This window comes from Gadus macrocephalus, chromosome 7, assembly GCF_031168955.1.
Source record: "Gadus macrocephalus chromosome 7, ASM3116895v1".
NCBI classification, from domain to species: domain Eukaryota; kingdom Metazoa; phylum Chordata; class Actinopteri; order Gadiformes; family Gadidae; genus Gadus; species Gadus macrocephalus.
In genome coordinates this window covers 23473094-23498893 of record NC_082388.1, presented here as the reverse complement: position 1 = coordinate 23498893, position 25800 = coordinate 23473094, and the positions used below count along the sequence as shown (strand labels likewise).

The following is a 25800-nucleotide window of genomic DNA, read 5'->3' as shown; positions in this document are numbered from 1 at the left end:
CCTGTGGTGCCTGCAGAAGGCCGGACAAGCAAACGTCCGCTCAAAGCAGCAGGAGTCCAGCTTCTCTGAAGGCCAGCAGAGCAGCTGTCAGCCTGTGGAGAGTCTTTTTGAAGGTCGTGATAGAGAGAGGGCAAACAGCCATGAATCACAAGGTGGTTTGGCACCTACTGGGTGAGTGGCCATGGTTTGGCTTGGACGGTCGTAGCTGATGTGGATGGGTCATAGGGTTTGGGATTCTGTGACTCGGGAGGAGATCAAATTTTGGTTCCCTGCATTTTATTCCCAAAGCTTAATGTATGTTTATATTGGCACGAGTGGGTTTCACAGGCTTATATAATGGCTTGGAGTTGGATCCAACGTTAATCTGCCAGGCCATAATAAGATGATTTTCCGTCTGATCAAGAACGGAAATCCCATATTCTGATCTTTGACTCATGGTATTCGTATTCTTTCTGCCATATTTCATTTACAAACGATTTCTCCGAATCATTAATAACATAATAAACGAAGAATATCCCTCAGGTTTTTTGTACTTTTGAGAAATACCAAAAAAATGAATACAGGCGAAGATTTGTGTTTTATAAGTAGGGGCAACGACTAGATAACATTTAACATTTTGACGGAAAAAGGCCTTTGACTCTAGGCGACTTATGTCAAATATCTTTATTACCCCATCTGCAAAACACACACTCACACGCACGCACGCCCATAATCTTCAACAGAAACTTGTAGTCCCACTCCCCTGCGCGCTGGCAGGCCAAATGAGAATGGCGGTTGTGGTAATCTGTCTTTTGTGGGACACGCGCGCACACGCCCAGAGCAGGGGCCATGTTGTGTGAACTCTAATCCCCTCCCGACAACGGAATGGTACGGTCCGGGTAATCCGCTCTCTCTGTTGCCGTGGCAGCGACGAGAGGGTTTTGGGTGGTAGGTAAGACTCTCCAGCCGCGCCGGAGACTGCACTCGCTCGGGCCTTCTCTGGATGACTAGCGGGCCTCGCACGGCTACAGACCACAGGAGAAGGGGGTAGGTCAATGCCCTTTACGTTCGCCGTTCCCTTTGCCCTCTCCCCTGGCGGTTGTCAGTGATCCTGTCGTGTACCGTTGGCTGTTATGCATCGTATGTGTCGGCTTGGACGCAAGAAGGTGCAGCAAATTCACTCGTATGTTATACTTCAGAAATCTAAATCCGCACGCCGGTATGCTAGCAAATGACACTAAAGTAGCGGGGGTGCATTTGTGCATTGACCTGTTTCCTTGACCGCCGCACAACCCACTAACGCATTTCCCCTTTTGAAAGATAAGCTCGCCCGTGATATCGCAGCTTCGTTGTTGTTAGACGTCCCGTGCCAGCGTTCCGAGCAAGGGCATCGGCAGAGCGTAGGGGTGCTGGTGTTGCGTTGTGTCGGCGCTACGTTGGTCAGGACACGTCCCTCACTCGCAAGCTAGCACCAGTACATGAGGCCCGCTAACTCCCGTTTTGTAACCGTCATGTTTTGGAGCGTACAGAGATGGATCATATTTATTTTTGGGGGGGGGCATTGCAGCCCGGTCTGGGCTTAGCGATGGGGCGCTGGAGGGTTTGATTGGTAGATATTGATATGCTCCGTAATATATATATAAAAAAAAAAGGAAAATCAACGACCAGGCCAATCCATTAAGGTGCTTTTAAAAGAAGTGATCCAGTTACCCATGTCAGTAGTCTGCAGGGATTACAGCAATGTGCTTATGGCATCCAGGGCCCGGCTGAATGGAAGCTGAACCTGCTTTAGTACGCATGGGCCCAGAACACACTTTATCCTTTAGTGTGCATGGGCCCAGAACACACTTTATCCTTCAGTGGGCATGGAGTACACCAATTTACCAATATCAGCACAGTGGGCCCGAGGGGTGATCAATTTGCACATTCAGGGCCAAAGCTCCATGTTGCTGCCTCAAAAGGAGTGGCCATTTCTGCCATGACAGAACGATGAATGCATTCCCTGCTTTGCTTTACTCACTGATCAGCTTGTGGGACCAGGTTTGTTCTAAATTGGTGTAATGTCAATGTTGTGCAGTAGTGTCGTCGTTGCTTTACTAGGCTATACCTGCAGCCGTTCGTTGCGTTCTATAGACCTACGTCAATAGGTTTCTGTACATATACGGCAAATCGATGATAATAGCTATTTGTGCTTACTGCTTAATAACTACTGAATATGTGTGTAAAAAAGTGAGAATGCCATTAATACTAGTTTCAGCTTTGGCCGGGTTTAAACACAATATGGATATGAATTACAATTTCTGAGAAGTCTGCTGCCGTTCATCTTTTACTGTTAGTCCCATGCATCACTTCTGCAGAAAGTGCCAGCAGTATGTGAATAATTTGTTTTAATTGGACACATAATCTTATTTCTGTCTAAGAGTCAATGTTGGTGTTGCTTTTACACTATGAAAGTTATTCAAGGACCCCATCTGGAGTAATAGAATTGGCGGTTGTCGTTCAGTTTCTGATTCTCACAGTGACCGCATACAGACCCTTTTCAAGACACACACACACACACACACACACACACACACACACACACACACACACACACACACACACACACACACACACACACACACACACACACACACACACACACACACCCCTTACATGGCATGCAACAATGTCTTCTCCACATGATGCAAAGGATTGGTTGCAACAGAAAGAGAGGCTGAGACCCTCTCCCCTTCATCCGTTCCCCCCTGCGACCTTATTCCGGAAAGAGACTGTACGATAATCAACAGCGTCAGACAAATCATATTTTCATCAGATTTGAATTGGGCCATGAATAACCAATGATGTTTGTCAATTGAAGATTTTTTTTGGGTCAAACCGTGAAGTGTAGTTCAAGATTTAGCCTGTTGTGAATACGCTCAGTGCTCTACTCCTCTCTTTTCACACAAATATACCTCTCCAACACCAACATGCCTCCAACCTGATGTGCTTACATCCCGGTTGGAGGAACAGGCATTGTGTTAACCCTATCTTCAGTGGCTCTGGGTGGCTTGGGGAGAGAGACAGTTCTGACGTCACTGACGGGGCTTTTGGCTTCGTAGTGGTTCCTATTTGGTTTCTCTTTTACGTTTTCGATGTACCGCGAATATCTTGACCTGCTAAATTATCTTTTGAAAAGACAAACATCATACGTGTAGTTGAATATGTGCACTATTCAAACGGGAAAACAAAATAAACTGTTTCTAACTGATGAATACCGTACACAATACACATCCTTTCTGAAGAAGGGTCCGATGGTGGACCAAATGAGGGGAAGGGACTTCTAGAAGGAATCATTATTGCAGTCTTCTAATTCGATGGTGTACTTCTATGATTCTTTATTCTGTTTCAAATATCTACCGACATATGTATCTTGCCTTTTGGATTGGTGCAATTTCATTGAAGATATTTGGTTTAACCAGGCATATAACCAACCCGGCCTACATGTGCTAACGGACAAACAGGCTCTCCTTTTAGGTTGTCGCGACGACTACGACATTTCGGTTGTGAGAACCACTATCATTGCTCTGTAAATCGCATTGGACTGAACTGACCTTTTTTTGGTAAGCCCTCGCAACCATGGGCATTTGGATTTAAAACGCAGTATATATATTTATTTTTCTCTGATCACAAGGGGTATTGTTAGCGCCTCATCGTATCATGGGCGGCTTACATTAAGCGGGCCAGTATTTTCTTCCTCCCCAGATAACCCTTCATCGCTCACCTCCACAACCCCGGTGTCGCAGTGTATTGTTCAATATGTGCGTGGCAGACCCTATGCTTAGCCTTGATTTGATGCTGGACGGGCCGTGTTTATTCCATGTTATGCTTTATAAATAGGCCGTGATGTAATAATCTCTGATAGTGTTTATCCCTCAAAACCACTTCATGTTGGCATTGGGCATCGTTGAAACCCTGGCCGTTTTGCCGTTTTAGGAAGGCTGTTCCGTGGATTGCTGCCTCTGCTGTAGCTCCTTATTGAAGACAGAAAGCTGCAAACAGAAAGTGAAAGCATGTCCAGAGTAGGCTTCCGCGAGAGATTTTATGGACGAAAAGCTACACACATTTTTTTGGGGAAAAATATCAGTAGACTTATATTGATGTGTAATTGAACGATACTAAATAGTATGTCAATGCATAGTTGTTTCTCGTTTGATCAAATATTAAAACAAGCAGGTTTAATCGTTGATTAAACCAGTTTAATTAACGACGTGCTTTACAATCCACACTTTGCTAAGACACTGTCACCCGATCACAGAGGAAAACTCTGGACGCATTTGTCAAGGCAGCGTGAAGCTTTAGGGTGAATCAAGCCAATTAAAAGTCCTGAGATGATTGGACAGGGGTTTGGCCGTAATTGGCAGAGTGCACAGTTGGACCGTAGCCAGGATAGGGCTAATGGGACCATGCCTTCCACGACCATGACACTCTACCATGGACTCCTTTTTAAATGCAGCAGAAAAGCAAAAAAGCAAACTCGCATAAAACAAGGGTAGAAATGTACGTATTATTTTGAATTTATTTATTTATTTGTGTGTGGGTGGGTGGGGGGATTCTTTAGCATGACTCAATTCTACAGATAGTATTTTAACTTGTGGTCGGCCACTGCGTTCACTACGGCCAAAAACGTCTGATACACGATCTGAAAAGATCCGTCCAGGGAGGCTATGCTGAGGACACTTTGTGGGGCAGACTTCATGTGGTCTCCCACCCCACCCATGCACACAGTGTGTCCGGATCCCGCGTGTGCTTTGCAGGCCCCCAAGCCGAGCTGGGACAGAAGTCTGGCTTCTCATGCTCGCTCACTTGTGACCAAGTCTTGATACAGGATCAATATAAAGATTCCAATCACTTAATAGGAATTCCTTTATCTCAACCGTGTCTTTTAAAAAAAAGTACGCTTCCTTCACCGACTGCATTCATTAATCAATACAAAGATCCCCACGGCTTCATAGGCATTTCCTATTCCCTATTTCTAGAAGTTTTATTAAATCGATTTATAAAAGTAGTTGCCTTTATGAGCGTCCATGGGAGTCTCTAATGGCCGCCTGTGTGGAGTGTGAAGGAGAGGGCTCTTGGTGGCACATGTCAGAGCGGCTCTGATCTTGTTATTGGGTCACAGCCTCGGCGGCGCTAGCCCAGTTCTGCTCGGACGGCAAAGACGCAGCGGCTAAAGTTAGACGCTGCGGTCCTCGTCGCTTGACCCTCCGCCAGTAAACCCATCCCGGTATCTGGAGCTCTCTCTCTCTCTCTCTCTCTCTCTCTCTCTCTCTCTCTCTCTCTCTCTCTCTCTCTCTCTCTCTCTCTCTCTCTCTCTCTCTCTCTCTCTCTCTCTCTCTCTCTCTCCCTCTCTCTCTCTCTCTCTCTCCTCTCTCTCTCTCTCTCTCTCTCTCTCTCTCTCTCTCTCTCTCTCTCTCTCTCTCTCTCTCTCTCTCTCTCTGTTGCACCCTCTCCAGGCAGAGTGTTTATGTTTCAGTTTCCTTAATGGGAAATCAAAGTGGATGATGGCTCCTATTTGAGTCTAATTAGAAAGCACACGAGGTAGATTGACGAGGCTGCAGGGCCGCGGCTGTAGGGATTCCCTGTGGATTATGAAGTGATCCTCGTGGACCACTGAGGAGAAGGCTCACGCTGCTAATCCCTGGCTCACAGCAGGGGACGGTCGGGAGTGTTACAGCCACGTCACATTAGAACCACTGCTATTTGATTTGAGGCCCGTCTCAGCTGGGGGGGGGTTGGTGTTTTACTAGAGCCCTAATCAAAGTGTTGATGTATTGATACTTCACGGAAATCTGAAGTACTAAAACATTAACAGTACGGTCGGGGGTTGAGCTTTTCTGCCTTACTGGAGAGGACTGTGAAGCAGGAACGCTGGTTAAAAGACGGATATGTGGGGTAGGATCACAGGTCGGAGTGGAACCTGCCACTCTACAAGTCATATCGTTAGTGGTTAGCATTGCCCATTCGTTTTCTGTCCTCAAACCGGCTGTTGCCCAGGGCTGTCGATTCTGTAATTCTCTTGTTTGAATTATTATATCCTTTATTTATTGTAGTCTCATTGAGATTAAAAATCTCTTTTACAAAGAGAGACCCGGCCCAGATGGTGACCAGTACACAGTAACAACACAAAACACACGACAAAATACAAGTTCAATACTAAGTGCCATTGTGAAAATACAATACGATTATCGACTAAAACATTGGCCACTTCCAATGAAGTCCGACATCAAACTCTTAAGAACAACTTAAAATTAATTTAGAGTCGCCAGGTCCTGAAGCTGGAGCTGCTTCTGCAGGTTATTCCAGGAAGATGGTGCACAACCCTTAAAGGCCATTTTCCTCCCAGTTCTGTCCGTTCTGTAACCCTAACATTCATAAGCACCATGTCCCGAGACCGTGACCCATGGAGGGGGGGGGGGGGGGAGACACATCTCCGGGGCCGCGTGCCGTGACAAACAACAGGGGAGATGACCTTAAACCACCCCCCCCCCCCCCCTCCTGACCCCTGACCCCGACCCCGTCATCGTACCGTTCCAGGCTGCCAGTGAGACCCCTGGTGTGGTGGTAGATGAGGCTCCAGCCAGACGCGAGGAGGCTCCCAGAGAGGAGGAGGAGGAGTCGGGGTCGCCAGTGACGCCCCCCAGGGGCCCGAACCCGCCCCCCGCCCAGCAGGACCACCCGTCAGAGGAGCACCGTCTGCACTGTCTGGTGAGGGAGACCCCCCCCCCCCCCCCCCCCCTGGCCACACTGGGACCTTGGGAAGGGACGGTTCCCAGGGGCCCCTGGGAACCGTCCCTACCCACGGTCCCAGTGTTGCTGGCCACACTGGGAACCATCCCCACCCAAGGTCCTAGTGTCTTACGTTGGCCGTGTGTTTGAAGAGCTGATGTATTGTCTGCATGAGATGTTTCTTGTTGGCGGGGGCAAAGTGAACGGAAAGGTACCAGTGGAATTATAATGGCGGTCTTGGAAATAGATGAGTAGCGTTTTGTTGTTGTTGCTGGTGGATCTTTACTTTAAAGGTCACCAGACCTTTAAAGGTCATTTATGCAAACACTTGTGTGTTGCCATATTACTCTGAAATGGTTTACCCTGCTTTTGGCCTTCTTCATTTATCCCCGCCGGTATAATTATAAAAAGTGGAAGCAGAACTTAAAACCTATAAAGAATATCGCCATTTAGACATGATGATATATTTTCTTCGTGAGCAAAAAACTCAAATATAGGTATATAGTTTAAGAGTGTCAAGAGTGGCTTGTTTATGTATGTTTAGCTGGCATACAGGGATAACATTAACCAAGGCTGCATTTCATGTTTTATGTATGCAGTTTCAATGCAAGCTGAGCTGAGGCTAGTCACAGAGCACAGTAGTAGGTATAGAACATACTATATTATACTGTATACACATACTATATGAAACATACAATAGACACAGCTGTTTGGCCTTGGTTCACTCTAGAACTCTCTTCCACAAGCTACCCACGGACCAATCGTTTGCCATGAGTAATGCAGAATAATGTCTGAATTCAGCCCTGTTTCCAGGGCCTGTGTGGCTGGAAAAGCATGATAAATTCGTATCTCAAACAATGAACCGCAACAAACGACAGCTGATTTCTCTTGGCAGTCAGAAGCACTTTCAACCTCACTGACATGCATCTGCAAGGAAAGTGGTGTCCTCTCTGTACTGCATGCAGTTTAGAACGACCAGCCATCAAATCATGCCACAGACAGACACGCTCTGATGAATCATGTGGTCAGTAGCATCTTAACCGGCCAGACTCTTCCCAGTAAGCTCTCACTTGTTTCCAATTAGCCCCTGGGTTCTCTGACTGCCATAGCTACTCTCTAACCTCCGATAGTACTGGACGGTTATGGGAGCATCTCCATGCTGAAATAAGCTGATTTCGCCTTTGCTGGACCTCCGTGTAATCTGCATTTAGAATAATTAAAGGATGCTAAGCTTGGTAATGCCTCATCCATCGCTGACATGTTGGGGGTCAACACAGGAATGAGGGACTTAGCCTATGGATTGTGCATCACTACACACACAGGGCGCTGACCCGGCATGTCAAGGAATCATATGTCGGAGCCAAGGTCTTGCGTGTGTTTTTGAGTTCTTTCCTCACGGAAACATTGTTGAACCTGTGTATAATGAAGCCTGGAATGAACGTTGTTGCAATGGGAATGTCGGTTTTTGAAGGACGCAAAGGCCTCACTCTGCGATATCTGCTTGTGTTCGTCCCAGGAACGAGAGCTGTGCACCAAGAGAAAAGAATGTGAAAACCTCGAGCATGAAGTAAAGAAGCGACAGAAGAGATGTCTGGATTTGGTAAGGAAGCGACCTTTCCCCCCCCCCCCCCCTCCCTCCATCCATCCACTCCCAGCCATGGCCGACTGGTCCGTTCTGCAGCTGCTAAGCTGCTCACACATGGCAGGCGCTCAGGTCAGCCGTGGCCGTGCTATTGTTCTCTCACAGGGCAGAGCGTCACTGGCTCCTCTCAGAGTCAATGCAGAGCTGCCTGGGCTGGTTTAGCAGGCTGACACCAGGCCGTGTAGCACAGTGCCTCAGCAACATGCATACGTTGTGTATGTGGACCTGCCTGCTCTTGACCGTGTATCGTGACAATTATTTTGCTTTGTGTGTGATAAGGAATAGTGATCGCCGATTCAAATCATGAGGTATTTTCTTTATTTTTTTTTCTTCCCCGGCATGATGTAAATCATGCCGGGGAAGAAATAAAAATAAAGAAAAGACCTCATGATTTACAGATTTACAGTTCCATAAATGTTCCTTTTTTAAATTTCGACTTGTGACATTTGTTACCATCATTGTGTCCCTTTATGATGTCAATTGAGGGAGCAAAAGCAGTCTCGGCTCCAAATATCGGCTCAAGAAAATCGGCAGCCCGCATCGGCCCTAAAATGTCCAGATCGGTCGATCCCTAGAAATGATGGGATGAGAGTTTTTAACATAGCATTCTTCCACCCCCTTATTGAACTCCTCTTACCGAGGTGAATGGTAGGAGGCGATGCCTAGGTTCTCTGGTGCCTGTCAGCAGGCAGGCAGTGCGAGCTCCTCGTCATCCACAGCGTCCGGGAGATGAAGGTCACCTCTGTGTGTTTGTGTGTGGGTTCTGCAGGAGAGCCAGCTCGAGGATGAGCGAGGCAGACATGGCTCACTAAAGGAGGAGTCCAATCTCCTAAGGAGGAAGGCACAGCTGCTAGACCAGGTCAGTGTTCACACTTTAGGTCTTCACGGGTCGGTCCCAACCGTAGGATCAAAGACCTTTATAGTATCGCAGCCCCGGGTTGCGTTTAAGACCAGCGCATCACATCTTTTAAAGCCAAACCGTTGCCTATTCATGTTAGGTCTTTCTGTTATTTTGGTCTCCTTTTAGCAGGCTACCATATCTTGTTTCCAACATCGATCATGTTTTTACCAGTACATGAGCTTTTTTAGGATCCCATGTCGCTTTCTTCTCTGACTTGCAGGCAAGGATCTCTGACATAATCAGGGGGTTATATATATATTTAAAAAAATCGGATCCAATCCGATCACTGGACACATTTCCTGGGTCCATTTGGGTCATTTAACGCCCGCCAAAACACCACTATTGTTCCATTGTTTTTCAGCTTTCCCTTTAAGCACAGCCATAACTGATCTAACCCTACAATTTAGGAAAAATGTCAGAGTGGTTTTATACTAAGATAAATGACCCCCTATGTAAATTAAATAGGCAAATGGTTATTTGCATATAGAGGCTCTCTTTGCTTACATTGAACCCATGTTTGTCGGCGCCTAGGCCTAATTCTGACCTCCCCTGCGTCTTTTTGAATCGATTGTCCTCTGTGTTCCTCTGCAGACTCGGGCTGAGAATGAGGACTTGAGGGAAGACCTCTCGGAAGTGACCGCTCAACGCAATTCCGTTCTCGAGGAGAACCAGAGACTCCGTGCCAAACTGGAGAACCTAGAGCAGGTCCTAAAGGTAACGAGAGCAGAGGGATCCTTCGTCCAATCACCTCGTCCTCGTGTCCCCATCGGAACCAATCGATTATCGAGTATCGACCTTTGACGCCGAGGTGTCTTCCTGTGTGTTTTGCAGCATATGCGAGAGGTCGCCGAGCGAAGACAGCAGCTGGAATTGGAACATGAGCAGGCACTGGCAATCCTCAAGTTCAAACAGGATGAGATCAAACGGTTGCAGCGGGTGAGTGGGCAGCGCGGGGGGGTTCCGGGTTCGATCCCCATGTCCTGTATTCCTTGAGGAAGATACCCCATGTGCTTCAAATCGAAGCGTTTTAGGGAACGTATTCAGATTCGAGTCGGTAACGAGTAGGGCCTCGAGCAGGCCCGACGTGAATCTGAACACGTTCCCTGAGACGCTTTGGTTTGAAGCATCTTCTGCACAAGGGAATAGTAATACAAAGTAAATGGTACCAGTAATGTGCTCCAGACCAGTGGGTGTGTCCCATAAGCGCCATGGCTTAACTCTAGCCCACTTGTACCTAAACCTTGCGTTCTGATGGTGTCCCTTGTTGTTTAAAAACCTCCTGACTTTTGTCAGGAGGTTTTTTGACACAAAGAAATACGGTTGTTTGGTATGTTTTGGGGATTTTCCTTTAACTGAAATGCCGGCGTTTAGCCAGCAGGAGGCAACCTTGGGGTAGACCTCGAGAGGCCTTTTTGTTTTTGGCGGCACCTTTCAACAACAGGGCCTGATGTTGAAGCGTCGCCGTAGTAAACCTGGGCGACGACCATCTTGATGACTCAGACGGTGCTGTGTGCTTGTATGGTTCTCAGGCTCAGTTATTCGCCAAGAGAGAGCATGAAGGGGTGGTGCACATGCTGGAGGTAAGTCATTCTGCTAATACAGGTGTGTCCTCCTCAGGTGGCTCAAACTGAAGTCCAAGACATACTCACTCTCTCCCTCTCTCTTCATCCAACTCTATCTATTGTCAGTCCATAGCAGCTATATATAGAGAGAGTACCTCACCTCTCTGAGAATAGGATACACAGCACTTATATCAGCTATATAGTCTATATCAGCTATATATATATAGAGTGTGCCTCACCTCTCTGAGAATAGCACACAAAGTAGTCACCTCACACATCACATCCACGCTGCATCACATGACGAATCACCCGATAACATTAAACGAAATGTGCATGAATATTGAATCTCTCCCAGCAGGGGGGATTCAAACGTTACAAATCTCTCTCTCTAGTAAGTAAAGTAACATGTTTGTAAATATACATACTATATATAGTGTTAATATTTCTCTCTCTCGCTTTCTCTCTCTCTCTCTCTCTCTCTCTCTCGCCCTCACCCTCGCCCTCGCCCTCTCCTTCTCGAAAAAAAGGCTCCCCATTAGTGCAGCTGTATGCGTGATATTGTGACGCTGTTTTGATCCAAGCACCTGGCAGAGCAGCCGTTAGAGAACAGACAAACACTTGTGTTTGTCTGAGGTGACGGTTTCAGCAGATGGCTTCATCGCGCCGCATCAAGGCGCCTTATTTATTTTCCTGCTTTAGTTTGTGCCGAGCATACTACTTAGACAAGTCCATATTACACGGGGATTCACATGATTACACATTTTCCTCAACAAACAACTGATTTATACCCACACCCACTGCATACACCGTCTGTTCTCTCATCTGCTTTGTAACCTAGAGGAACTGACTTTATTTATTTTTGCTCATGCATTTTATCGTTGGTCTTCGTTTTAGGAGTTGAAGCAGTTTGTGTGGTGGAGAGAGCTGGTAGGGTATAGTTCCTCCTGGTTTGATCAACCACCCGAAGCGCTCTCCTTCTGGCTTTGGGTTGTTCTCTTCCTCTGCCTTTCTATCTTTCTTTCCTTCTCTACCACACCATGTCCAAGGCATCACCGGAGTTGGCCTCTATTGCTATAGAGAGAGAGAGAGAGAGACAGAGTCTTGGGATGCTAAATAAACGAAAAAAGACATTTGATCAACATGAAGCCATAAGCCGGTGCTCAGGCCTTCGACGCGTGCGGTATACCCGCGTTCCACCTCCCTGTGAACCAAACGACTACTTTCTCTGTTAACTAAACGCGTACTCCTTCCTGCAGTTGTTCTCTTCATTCAAGCATGGGTGTGTTTCTAAATCTGTGTGTGTTTGTGTGTTCTGTCGTGTTCATTCCTCTGCCAACCAGAGTACACTGGACTGCATGCAGGTACCAGCGGACACACACCTCCTCCTGCCTTGTCCGACCTTCCCCTTGAGCGCAGGCGACCTCTGACCCCTGCAGATAGAAGCCCCCTGCGTGCCGTCCCCATCCCCATCCCCACATCCACAGCCATGTCCACCTGTAGTGTTAATGTTCAGTGTAGGGGGGATGTTAGTGAGGGAAGCCACCGATTGCATGACTCGACCCATTCCCACCAGTGGATAATATTCCCTTAGCAGTTCGCTTCGTTTTTTTCCGTCGGACATAAATATATATTTACGCTTCTGACGGCAGAAACCAAGCTGATGTTTAATTTTCGTAATGGCCAAGTGTGTGTGACGGAAACAATGCACCCTGGCAACATGAGATCAGCGGATCCAAACGTGTCACAGTATGCAGCTTCAGTCAACACATGTGTTGTACGTTTTAGGGTGCTTCACCCAAGCTGCTTCCGTACCATCAAGATAAGGGTTTGAAAATGTGCCAAGTTAGCTGATACAACATCAGTCGATCTACCAACTGCTTACCAAAGGTTATTTTGCGTATAACAGGCCGCTAAACTATCAAGAGAGACACTGGCTCTTCCCACACTAGCAGCTCACCGCCGTTCAGTCAGATAAGCGGTGCTTGCAGACCAGAAACCTGGGGCTCAGGCGTATGTAGGTGTGAGGGGGTTGACAGGAAATGATGGTTGTTGAGACGGCCCTGCCAGGAAACGCTCACCGCAGCCGGAAGCGAGAACCGGTCGCCTACAGAAAGTCCCCAAGGGGGCCCCACCGGCTAACCCTTTGTAGCCTGTTCTCACAGACGAACCTCGGCCAAAGTGCCGCAAGCATCGTTCCACTTTGAACCCTGCTTCGCTGTGCTATGCTACGCTACCCTTTGCAGAAGCTGTTTAACCCCTTGCATTACTATTCCTTTATCTCTCCCCGTTTCGTCTTGTCCAACCCCTGTATCTTCCCTGTTTTGTCGTTGTGTTTGTTTCTGAATTAATCTAGGTTGATACTGAGTGTGTCTTGCAGAGACCTAGTCTCCTTTGCCAAACTTATTTCACAAGCCTGTAAATAAAGGTTGAACATGTGTTGTCAGTGAATGACTGAGCAAACATGCTATTCCGATTCGGAAATTCAAAAATTATTATTTTGCTGATATGGTTTCTGCAAGAGGAATGTGTACAATGTGTTCTTAGATTGTGGAGATATGTCAATGTTTGCAGAGACATGTAAGAGCTACACGGGGCCAATTTAGACATGGCTATGCCTTATCATTAATGATGATAACTACCAAACCATCCGGACTGAGGTTGATGTTGAACTCTGCCTGTGTGTGTGCGTGTCTGTGTGCGTTTCAGACCAAGGTACGCGACCTGGAGGAGAAATGCCGCAGTCAGAGCGAGCAGTTTGGCATGCTGTCCCACGAGCTGGACCAGTTCCGTGTGCAGACCTCCAAGGTGGACCTGGCCAGCACTAGCCTTCTCTCCAGCCCCAACCTCTCGGTTCTGACGAATGGGGTGGGCCTGCCTATGGAGCGAGGTAACGGGGAAGAACGGCACCCAGTGCACTCACCTCACACACCCACAGAGGGGTCTCGGAATGGTTCCACTTGTGGTTCCGACCACATGTATATTATTGACTCAGGGTTTTATATTATATCCTCATGAGGACAGACCTCTGGGTACTCATTCCTGTACTATGAAACCAATCATTTATGCTATCGTCAGTTTAAGGGGTCTTGCTCTAACCAAACCCGAAATCGTGTTTTGAATCATGTGTGACGCGAGTACCGCGTGATATTGCAGTTCCTATTTTTGCATCTTCCTGCCTCGCCACACCAAAACAAGCTTTTCAATCTGTATTTCCCAATAATAAAACAACGTATACTGCCTGAGAAGGCATTTCGTCAAACACTCCGTGTCTGTGGTCTAACTGAAGCGCATGGACGTTTGTCAAAGAATTCAATGTTGGATTTCCACGTGGCGTAGAGTCAGCCTTCTGTCTTAGTTTTCCACTGTCGCTGGCATGCTTCTTCGTAACGACGTCTTAAAGAGTTGTGTAATTCAGCGCCGTCCTCCACCAAGCCTATCCACCAGCGTGTCCTGGGCTGGTCGGGTCTCCACTCAGCCCAGAGAGGAGGTTTAGGTGGTGGAGGTGGAGGTGGTGGTGGTGGTGGTGGTGGTGGTCATAGTGGCGGTGCTGTGTCCTCTGTGTTCTAGACTGCAGTGGCACCTGTGACCTGGTGCTACTGAGTGACATAGCCTTCTGGAGCCTAGAGGGAGGGGACTCTCTGCCCCCGTGCCCCGACGCGTGGGCTGGGGAGTCCCTGCTGGGTATAAACCTTCTCTCCTTCACCGCCTCCCCCCGTGTTCACCCTCTCGCCTGTCGGTTCACCTGACCTCACCAAGGTCCCCGCCCCACTGGCGGAGCATGCTGCCCGACTCCCTGCCTGCCGTGTCCCATAACTACCGTCGCATTACAGCCCCTGACCGATCTGTTATTTTCCGTTGCTCTGGTCTTGCTCAGACCGTTGGCCCTGGTCGCATTGTAGTCACATGACCAACGGTCTGACACGTTGAACCGGATCACGTTTAGAAAGGGGCCCCCGAAAAACGGATTTAAAGAGGTGGCGCACAGTTTCTTGGACCACTTTCTAAGCATTGTTCCCGCCGCTCTGGAAGTGAGAACGGATCTGTGTCGTTTGGTCCCCGCTGCTGCAGCGCGGGGCCTCGGGCGTTTAGCGTGGTTTAGTGTGCAACATGAAGGTCAACACCTGAAGGTGAGGCCGGTCGGCCGGCAGAGCTGGGCTTAAGCCCCTTAGGCGCTCCCTGCCCCGCCGTGACCTCTGAACCCGGGCACAGATGGACACGGAGGATTTCACTTCACACTTTTAATCAGCCAGGTTTCAACCTCTCGCCTCCTCCTCCTGCTCCTCCTCCTCCTCCTCCTCCTCCTCCTCTTCCTGTCTCCCCTGCCTCCCTCCTCCTCCTCCTCCTGTCTCCTCCTCCTCCTCCTCCTCCTCCTGTCTCCTCCTCCTCCTCCTCTTCCTGTCTCCCCTGCCTCCCTCCTCCTCCTCCTCCTGTCTCCTCCTCCTCCTCCTCCTGTCTCCTCCTCCTCCTCCTCCTGTCTCCTCCTCCTCCTCCTCCTGTCTCCTCCTCCTCCTTCTCTTCCTGTGCCCCCTTCCTCCTCCCTCCTCCTCCCCCACCCCCTCCTCCTCCTCCTAGATGTGGCGGCCCCCCTGCGCTCCCTGGGGCCCCTGCCCCACGCCACGGGGTTCAGCCGGGTGGAGCGCGCCCCCGCCACCAAGCACCGCGAGCTGCCCACCATCAGCGTCAGCAAGTCAGGCTCCACCTCCAGCAGGTCCCCCGAGTCGGCCCACCTCAGCCCCCGCTCCGACGCCCACCTCAGCCCCCACAAGTCCAGCTCGGCGCACGAGGTACGCCCCCCAGGTCCCGGTGCATGATGTGGGGGGAGCTCCCCCTTCATCCCCCATTGACGTTTTAACTTTCAACCTGACATGACCTCGTGTGTGTTCCTGGGGGGGAGGCACTCAGAGTGTTACAATCACTTCTACTGTCTCCCCTTACTCCTCCCTCCTCCTCGTCCTCCTCCTCGTCCTCCTCCTGTCTCCTCCTCCTCTTCCTCCTGTCTCCTCCTCCTCCTTCTGTCTCCTCCTCCTCCTCCTCCTTCTGTCTCCTCTTCCTCCTTCTGTCTCCTCCTCCTCCTCCTCCTTCTGTCTCCTCCTCCTTCTGTCTCCTGTCTCCTCCTCCGCCTCCTGTCTCCTCCTCCTCCTCCTGTCCCCTCCTCCTCCTCCTCCTGTCTCCTCCTCCTCCTGTCTCCTCCTCCTCTTCCTCCTGTCTCCTCCTCCTCCTCCTCCCCATCCTAAAAAAAAAATATATAAGAATACCGTAATAATGATATGTGTTTGGGTTTGAAGTGTGTTGCGTTTTCTCAATTTCACTTTCGTATACGTGACACCAGAATGTATTTTTAATGTACGATGTAAATGTACAAACTCGGTATGGTGCACTTTGTAAGGTTGAAGTATGAACAAGCTTCCAGCATCAGGTACAAACCTGCCTTCGAGAGGAACACTCGAAGTGGATTTATGTTATAATTAACTTTTTACTTTATTGTACTGACAGCGAGATATTGTTGTTTCTCTTTCTTCTGACAAATGTACTTACTGTAGGTAGCTTTGGATAAAAGCGTCTGCTAAATGCCCTAAATATAATGTAAATGGAATAATACAATATATATATATATATATATATATTAGGGGTGGGAAAAATAATCGATTCATCGGTGCATCGCAATTCTCTCTAGGACTATTCCGTCTCGATGCAGATAAATTAATAATCGGAATAAAAAAAGTATAAAAACAAAAAAATAAAATTGGCAAAAATAATAATTATCCCTCTCTTCGCCAGAGAGGGATAATTTTAGTAATTTTAAAATGATTACATTTATCTTCAGTGTGTATTGGCCAATCTGATTTGTCTTGACACGATTGCTATTCAGCCTACGCATAGCATGCACGCTAACTCACAGCCAGACACAAGAACAACCTTTTCTTTAATGACCTAGAAAAGAAAGATTAGAAAGAAAAGAAAACTGAAGCCTATTTTTTACATGCTTCCATATTGTGTTGTAATGCAAGCTGCATTGTTCATAGAAAGTCCTATTTGTGACAAAAGCTTTTTCTCTAATAAAATATTAGATAAGTTAATTCATCTGTTGCTGTCTTTAATGATCGTCACAAAAGTAGGAAGTGATTAGCAAACTCAGATGTATATTTTGGAAAATCACGCTTGGAAATTGACATAAAAAAATTGTTGCATCGATAATCGTTTTAGAATCGAATCGTTGACCTCATAATCGGAATCGAATCGTGAGGTGCCAAGAGATTCCCACCCCTAATATATATATATATAAAACAATCTGTCAAGTGCTATACAGCTTTACCCCAAGCACCTTACAACACCTGGAGGGCAGACATTCTTAGTATGGGGGGGAATCGAACCCTTTACTTGAGGCTAGTGTTCGTCCAGGCTCCCCCAGTGGAGCCACAGCGGACCCGGGTGGTTGAGCGTGTTCCCTGGGTGTCCGCAGGTGGACACGGCCAGCGAGGTGGAGGAGCTGGACGTGGACATCGCCCCCGCCCCCTACAGCGCCAGCAGGGGAGCCGCCAAGCTGCAGGTCTTCATTGGCCGATACAGGTCAGAGGTCCCGCCTCCTCTGGTCCACCGCCGTCTCAGAGAAGCACACCTCTCGAAAATATGTGGCGAAATGGGGAAATTCATTTCAGTATATTTGCCACAAGATGAGAGCTGGGTGCTTAGTGTAAAATTGTACACTTGATCCATGTGTGTTTTTTCTTTTTCTTCTTTTTTTTTTTTGTTTCTCTTTATTTAATAATTTTTATTCAAGACCGATTTCTAATACTTTTTGGGCCTAATCGTTTTTATTTCTTCAAAAAAAATATCATCACTAAGGCTATATGTTAAGATGTCAGTTGAAACGTTGAACACAATGTTGACTTCAATGAAACAGTGGTGTACGAAAACTCGTACACCAAAAATAAAATACTACTAATAAAAAGAAGGGTAGCCCACCCTCGGTGACTAACGTCTCCGCTGCTCTCCCATGCAGCTACAACCCCTACGACGGGCCCAACGACAACCCTGAGGTGGAGCTGCCCCTCACGGCCGGGGAGTACATCTACGTGTACGGAGACATGGACGACGACGGCTTCTACGAAGGTACGCCGCCCCTTCCGAAAGCATGCGCTGGAACGCTTTCAGCGTTGTTTAATGAGTGCGGTGGTTTTTGTGCTATGTAGGTCAGCTTAGCTCAGGAGTTAGAGCGGGTGGGCTTGTAACCGGAAGGTTGCTAGTTTAATCCCCAGTTCTTCCTAGCTAGAGTGCCGAGGTGTCACCTGAGGAAGACACCCTACCCTTATTGCTCCCGACTAGCTGGCTGTCGCCCTGCATGGTTGACTCTGCCGTCAGTGTGTGAATGTGTGCATTAGCCGCTGTTGGTTAGCCTGGCTATTGTTAGACTAAGCTCAATGGTAAGTTGCACGTCGGTTTGGGGAAGCTGCTGTCATTTTCTTCAGTACAAGAGGCGTGATCAATGGGCCTAGTTCAAATGAGGCTGTACGCAATTGGCTGCTTGCCGTCGCTTCCCTGTCGTTATTGTGTTAAACCAGCCAATAGCATGCCAGTGGGAAAAGGCGGCTTGGTGATTGGCTGCGGCAAAAACGTATCGAAACTAGAAAGAAATGTATTGGTCTTCTCCAGACCCCTCTGCAGGGAGAGCTCAAATCGCCGGCAGAATGGGCGGGGCTACCCAGTCTAGTGCTGTGTTCCAATATCCATCCTTCCATGGGTACACTTAAACATAGTACACTATCCGCACTCACTGAGTGCGCTGATTTTCAGATGTCAGTGTTGTTCCAAACCCTGCAATAAACACCCCGCTTTGAACGGTGTACTCATGGATTAAAGTTCTCCGTCGCTACGACGGATTTCCGTCATTTGGAGTTCACAGAGGCCACTTGTGAGATCAATGTAGATCCGAGGAGTTTTTTTTCACATCTCCGATAACGTCGGGACAAATTTACAAACAGGCGTCATTTGGATAAACTAATCGCATATTAAGGATCTAAATAGGTACTTTCTCGCATAAAAAAATATTAAAACTTAAAGTGATGTATTAACAGCACTGAAGCGAGAATTAAAACAGCTTTTAGCAGCTTTACCGCTACCGCTGCCGCGAAATGCATTCTGGGAAACTTGCATACTGTATACTGCGGTGCAGTCGGTCTGCTGTATACTGCATACTGAATCCCACATTCAGTATGCAGTATACAGTACATACTGCGCAGTATGTAGTCGGCAGTACGGTAGTATGCAGTTTCGAACATGGACATACGTCAACGCCGGTAAAATTGTCAAATTATATAGTGAGTATTTAAAAGGTCTACCGTTAAAATTGACTGAAAACACAAGCATTTTAATGTACATCCCGATTATATATTAAATATATATTAAATATATTATATACAAATGTATATATATACACACCATTTTCGCGCCACATCTTACGTCTCTTTGTTGTGTTAGTGTTGTATGAACTCCCTTATAATGATTGACGGCTCTGATGTATCGGATATTGATAAAACACAAAAAAATAAATGGAGATGGGCATGGCTGACGGAAACGGGGAACGATGGCAAGCCTTACGGTTCATGGTGCAAAAAAATTCAACAACCAGGTGCGTGTTTTTGTGTGATATGCAGGTGTCAAGTAACCTAACCTGGAACATGTTTCACACACTGCACGTGACTTGGCTGTAGCGCGAATAAAATTTCAGTCAGAAGATTTTTTTTCACTTTAATCCCTGGGTGTACTCTTTACGCCTAGCAGCTATAAAAAGCTATACAAACTACAAAATGACTGCAGGCTATGTGGAAAATGCCGACGTTGGCTCAGCCTGGCTCCGCCCTCTTCTGCTACATACCTAAGATGGCTGCCGTTGAGTACGAAAAGTACATCGAACCACACTCCGCGGTTTGACCGTTTTGAGTACACCATCCGGGTCCTTTCAGTACACTTATTTTCGCCCCGATGTTAATTGGAACGCCCTACGTACACTGAGTATAGCAAGTACGGATAGTATGGATATTGGAACACAGCATAGCTGTAGGTCGCTTTGGATAAAAGTGTCGGCTAAATGCCCTGAATGTAAATGTTATGGCTCTGGTGTAAGCGTTGTCCCCCCCCCCCCCCCCAGGCGAGCTGATGGACGGGCGGCGGGGGCTGGTCCCCTCCAACTTCGTCGAGCGTGTGTCGGACGACGACGTCATGGGCTCCCAGCAGCCCGAGACCACAGACCCCGGCTCCCACAACTCCCTGCTGGACGCCAGCCTCCACAGTGCCAGCCCCCAGCACCACCTCCCCCCCCACCAGCACCCCCTCGCCGCGGCGGGCCCCCGCGCCTCCGAGCGCACCGAGGCGGCGGCGGCGGCGCCCCCCGTCCCGGCGCCCAGGACCCTGTCCCCGGCCACGCCCGCCCCGTCGCCCGCCGCCGCCGCCGCCGCCGCCGCCTCCCCCCCGACCCCGCCCCCCCTCACCAACGGCCTGGACCTGGACCTGGACGAGGTGGGGCTGGACGTCGTGCCTTACCCCCGCCGGCTCACCCTCATCAAGCAGCTGGCCAAGAGCATCATCATCGGCTGGGACCCGCCGCTGGTGGCGGCGGGCTGGGGCGACGTGTGGAGCTACAACGTGTACGTGGACCAGGAGCTGCGGCTCAACGTGCCGTTCGGCGCCCAGACCAAGGCGGTGCTGGAGCGGCTGGACGTGCACCTCAAGGCGTACCGCGTGTCGGTGCAGAGCCTGACGGAGCGCGGGCCCTCGGACCGGCTGGCCTGCAGCCTGCTGGTGGGGCGGGACGTGTGCGTGGCGCCGACGCAGCTGCGCGTGGACCGCGTCACGGCCACCGCCGCCCACCTCTCCTGGCTGCCCAGCAACAGTAACTATGTGCACATCGTGTCCTTGAACGAGGAGGAGTGCGAGCTGGTGAAGGCCGGCTGCTACTCGCTGTGCCTCAGCAACCTCGCGCCCAGCCTGCAGTACTCTGTCAAGGTGGAGGCACGGCCGCACCGCACGCCCTGGGAGCTGCCCCTGGAGCGGCGCGAGCACCGCAGCGCGACCACCGCCTTCTCCACGCTCATGGCCGGTCAGTTCAGAGACAGCCCCGCTTACACTCGAGTAGAAGGTCATAGAATAGAGTCTGGTGGAGGAGAGTGTAGTAGAGTCTGGTAGAGTCAGAGTGCAGTGCAGGAGAGTGTTGTAAAGTCTAGTAGAGTCTAGTGGAAGAGAGTTTAGTAAAGTCTAGTAGAGTCTAGTGGAAGAGAGTTTAGTAAAGTCTAGTGGAGGAGAGTGTAGTAAAGTCTAGTGGAGGAGAGTGTAGTAAAGTCTAGTGGAAGAGAGTAGTAAAGTCTAGTAGAGTCTAGTGGAGGAGAGTGTAGTAAAGTCTAGTGGAAGAGTGTAGTAAAGTCTAGTAGAGTCTAGTGGAGGAGAGTGTAGTAAAGTCTAGTGGAGGAGAGTGTAGTAAAGTCTAGTGGAGGAGAGTGTAGTAAAGTCTAGTGGAAGAGAGTAGTAAAGTCTAGTAGAGTCTAGTGGAGGGGAGGGGAGTGTAGTAAAGTCTAGTGGAGGAGAGTGTTGTAAAGTCTAGTGGAGGAGAGTAGTAAAGTCTAGTGGAAGAGAGTAGTAAAGTCTAGTAGAGTCTAGTGGAGGAGAGTGTAGTAAAGTCTAGTGGAAGAGAGTGTAGTAAAGTCTAGTAGAGTCTAGTGGAGGGGAGTGTAGTAAAGTCTAGTGGAGGAGAGTGTTGTAAAGTCTAGTAGAGTGTAGTAGAAGAGAGTGTAGTAAAGTATAGTAGAGAGGCTGGAGTAAAGTCTAGTAGAGTATTGTAGTGTAGCATAGACTTAATAATATAGTATGTTTATGGTAGGTATAGTGTGGCAGGGTATTGTTTACTACAATAAAGTATAGTTCAGCATATTATTTCATCGTATAGCACCATGTGGTGCAGCATAATACATAGTATCATAGAATGGCTGACGGTAATACACTTGAGTACACCTAATCCATTAGCGTATTAGTCTATTCAGAGGACTGAGTAAGACCTGGAACAGAAACATTTCAGCCAGGCTAACGTAAACCAATCAATACTAACCAGGCCCACATATAGATAGATGTGGAAGATCTAGGTCACTCTTTACAAACTGCATTTGTATTTTGTTATCCTGGGAAATACGTATATTCCACAATATAAAGCTTTCTTTTGAATCCATTTATGATGAATGACCAGTTCAGATGATCTACGTTGAGGCTCTAGTAATCTTCTGGTCTTATAGAGAACGTGTACGATTAGTTATTGTGCAGAGATAATTCTCGGGTGAGCTGCTCGATCCCAAACTTAGACTTCAGAGCATTTTTCCAATATTCATATTATAGAAGCTGCACTTGGTCACCACTAAGAAATTACAACATACGGTAGATTGTGTGTACACTTTCATTTTTGTGTCCTGATTCTTTTTAAGTCGGGTTATCATGGAGAGGTTAGAGGTTAATGAAGTCGTCTTTTATGCATCTCTAAATTCAGAAACCACCATGATTGGCCGATCACATCCTAGTCCAAGATGTGACATTGTCCCTGTTGTCGTTGGTGTTTAAATACGTATATTAATATAAGGGATTAAGTGAAATGATTGGAAACACTGGCTTGGATGTCTCCATCTGCTAGCAGGCCACGGGCTGCCCTAGCACACTTACCGCTCCCACCCTAACCCTCTCTCCCCCCCCCCCCAGGCCCTCCGGACGCCCCCCTGGACGTGCAGCTGGAGCAGGGTCCCTCCCCCGGGATCGCCCTCATCAGCTGGCTGCCCGTCACCATCGACGCCGCCGGGACCTCCAACGGGGTCCGCGTCACCGGTTACACCATATATGCCGACAAGAAGAAGGCAAGAGCTGTTGACCGTGACTGCCTCTGGGGCTGTGTCGAAAAAAAACTATTCTTGAACTTGTGATAGTAGCATACACATTGGGATGCTAGTTTTATTCATGTATATATGCATGCAGGATGTTAATTGTGGTGTTTGCTTGGTTTCGAACGAAACAATTATCCACGCAGGTTTACTTCATTGAAAGGTAACCTATTATTCCACCAGGTGTTAGTTTGATTAGCCGGTACAAGCCGTTTTGAAAATCGGCCTCTTCTGACATCACATGTGGGCGTGTCCGCCTCGAGGTATGCTGGATAGATGAGATTTTCAAAACGGCTTCTAACAGCTAAGCACACTCACACCCGTTGGTATAATATGTTGTCTCTAAAGAAAAAACTGTTCTGATGCATCAGGGAACGCTAGATGAACAGCGATATGATCTGACACTGGTACCTCCATGTGACGTGTGGGTGTCTGATCACTGGTACCTCCATGTGACGTGTGGGTGTCTGATCACTGGTACCTCCATGTGACGTGTGGGTGTCTGATCACTGGTACCTCCATGTGACGTGTGGGTGTCTGATCACTGGTACCTCCATGTGACGTGTGGGTGTCTGATCACTGGTACCTCCATGTGACGTGTGGGTGTCTGATCACTGGTACCTCCATGTGACGTGTGGGTGTCTGATCACTGGTACCTCCATGTGACGTGTGGGTGTCTGATCACTGGTACCTCCATGTGACGTGTGGGTGTCTGATCACTGGTACCTCCATGTGACGTGTGGGTGTCTGATCACTGGTACCTCCATGTGACGTGTGGGTGTCTGATCACTGGTACCTCCATGTGACGTGTGGGTGTCTGATCACTGGTACCTCCATGTGACGTGTGGGTGTCTGATCACTGGTACCTCCATGTGACGTGTGGGTGTCTGATCACTGGTACCTCCATGTGACGTGTTGGTGTCTGATCACTGGTACCTCCATGTGACGTTTGGGTGTCTGACCTCGCCCCCCCCCCAGGTGCTGGAGGTGTCGTCCCCCACCGCGGGCAGTGCCCTGCTGGGCCCGTCCCAGATCCACAGCCTGCAGCTGGCCCAGGAGCTCACCGTGCGCACCACCTCCGCCCACGGCGAGTCCAGCGACTCCCTCGCCGCCCCCGTACCCGCCAAGCTGGCCGCCATCATGGCCGGGCCGCCGCCGCCCGCCGCGCCGGCCGCGCCCGCCCTCCCCGACGCCCCCTTCCCCTCCCAGCCCCCCACCGTCCCGTACGGGAACCCTGCTGCCAAAGTGTCGGCGCTGCCCCTCGACACGGCGCCGCTGGACGCCCTCGCCGCGGCACACCTCCTCGCCGCCGCCGCCGCACACCATCACCCCCACCACCCCCACTACCACCACCCCCACCTCTACCTGCAGCAGCCCCACCACCCCCCCTACCAGCCGCCGCCGCCGCCGCCCCAACCGGAGGCCCTCTACTCGGGCGCCTCGTACGCGGACACCTGGGCCGGCCCGGGCCCCGCCCTGGCCCCCAGCGGGGCGGGTGTCTCGGGGGCCTACACCACCAGCCCACCCACGGTACGACCGCACCCAGCGGCATGGCGGACACCCGTTTCTGTGACGCGTTCAACAACCGCTCTAGGATTCGAAATTCGAGTCCTAACCGGTGTGTTTCTCGCCTGTGTTTCGTTTCCCGCAGATCAACGTGACCTCGCCCAGCGCTTTCGTCTCACACCCGTCGGCGTTACCGCCGACAACGCCGCCCGGTGTGCCCCCAACACCAGCGCCGCCGCCGCCGCCGCCGCCGGTCGCCGCCGCCCCCCCCGGCGGCGGTGGCGGCCGTCCTGGTGGACCACCGCCGGGACGCCGACAGCCCCGGGACCATCCGGCCCTTCCCCTCCATCTCCGAGTTCCTGCAGGAGGAGCCCAGTGCCAAGCTCTGCACCCCGGAGCGCGTCCCCAGCCCCCCCAAGGCCCCGGCGGCTGACCTGCTCAACCCCTGGGCCGCTGCCCCCCCCCTGCGGCCCCGCAGCGCCTCCCCGCTGGAGTCGGAGGCGGAGTCGGAGGCGGAGAACACGCGGCTGGTGTCCATGGATGACTTCCTGTCCCAGGGCCAGGACCCCCAGTATGCCCGGAGGGCCCAGGTAATTCAGTTCAATTCAATTCGATTTGATTTGTATAGCCATTCATCACCATAGCAGTCTCAAAGGGCTTAACAGGCCAAATATTAAAAATAATTAATGATATAGATAAATAATAAAAAAAACTCACTTAAAGGGTAATTCCGATGTAAAATGGATTTGGGATATGTTTTGTATGATAACGAGTTGAAACGTTCGTTTTGGAGCACAAAAAACGCATATAGACGCATTCTTCAGTTGGCTGTTTTTAGCCGATTCTATCAAAACGCTATAAACTTGGAACGATGGGGGCACTGGTTATGGTAAAAACTAAATCGCTATTTTATACCACTTGAAAGGCTAGAAGTAGCCCGACACTTCTTTGGTAGTATAAAGGGTCTTAACATATAAAACGAGGCATTGAGAACTTTGTAAGGTTACAGATTGTTTATAAAATGGACATTTTATGCACACAGAATCCCAGTAGATCACCCGTCGACGCCATTTTGTTTTTAAGACTCGATAGGTAGATTGACGAACACAGAGATTGTGACATCCGTCAGCAACACGCAAGCTCTGTGTTCGCTGAGGTCTGTCCTGTCGGGGCGACTTGGAGGGCAGGGGGGGGTGGGTGGAGGTCTGTCCTGTAGCGGGGGCTTGGAGGGCGGGGGGGGGTGGGTGGAGGTCTGTCCTGTAGCGGGGGCTTGGAGGGCAGGGGGGGGGTGGGTGGAGGTCTGTCCTGTAGCGGGGGCTTGGAGGGCAGGGGGGGGTGGGTGGAGGTCTGTCCTGTAGCGGGGGCTTGGAGGGCAGGGGGGGGTGGGGGCTGTGGTGCCGTGGCCACAGGCTGGGTGAAGTTCAGGCGAGGTCACACTTTAAGTGTATGCGTCTATTCCGGGATTCTCATTTACACTTCCACGCCTCCCCCTAGTCGTGTCTGTTAAAAGATCGTGCCCCATTTTGCCTGACACCTTTT

General features: G+C 49.6%; 1 protein-coding gene across 1 annotated transcript in view; it reads left to right on the top strand.

Annotated features, from left to right (window-relative positions):
• Nucleotides 1-25800, top strand: part of LOC132461413 (peripheral-type benzodiazepine receptor-associated protein 1) — a 70561-nt gene that overhangs the window by 30231 nt on the left and 14530 nt on the right. Inside the window, 17 exon segments of the mRNA XM_060056501.1 lie at nucleotides 6556-6726; nucleotides 8264-8347; nucleotides 9159-9248; nucleotides 9882-10004; nucleotides 10122-10226; nucleotides 10820-10870; nucleotides 11747-11779; nucleotides 13559-13739; nucleotides 14420-14533; nucleotides 15425-15636; nucleotides 17313-17419; nucleotides 17853-17962; nucleotides 19998-20945; nucleotides 22580-22731; nucleotides 23734-24285; nucleotides 24407-24552; nucleotides 24554-24851. Coding sequence (XP_059912484.1) covers nucleotides 6556-6726; nucleotides 8264-8347; nucleotides 9159-9248; nucleotides 9882-10004; nucleotides 10122-10226; nucleotides 10820-10870; nucleotides 11747-11779; nucleotides 13559-13739; nucleotides 14420-14533; nucleotides 15425-15636; nucleotides 17313-17419; nucleotides 17853-17962; nucleotides 19998-20945; nucleotides 22580-22731; nucleotides 23734-24285; nucleotides 24407-24552; nucleotides 24554-24851 — 3477 coding nt within the window.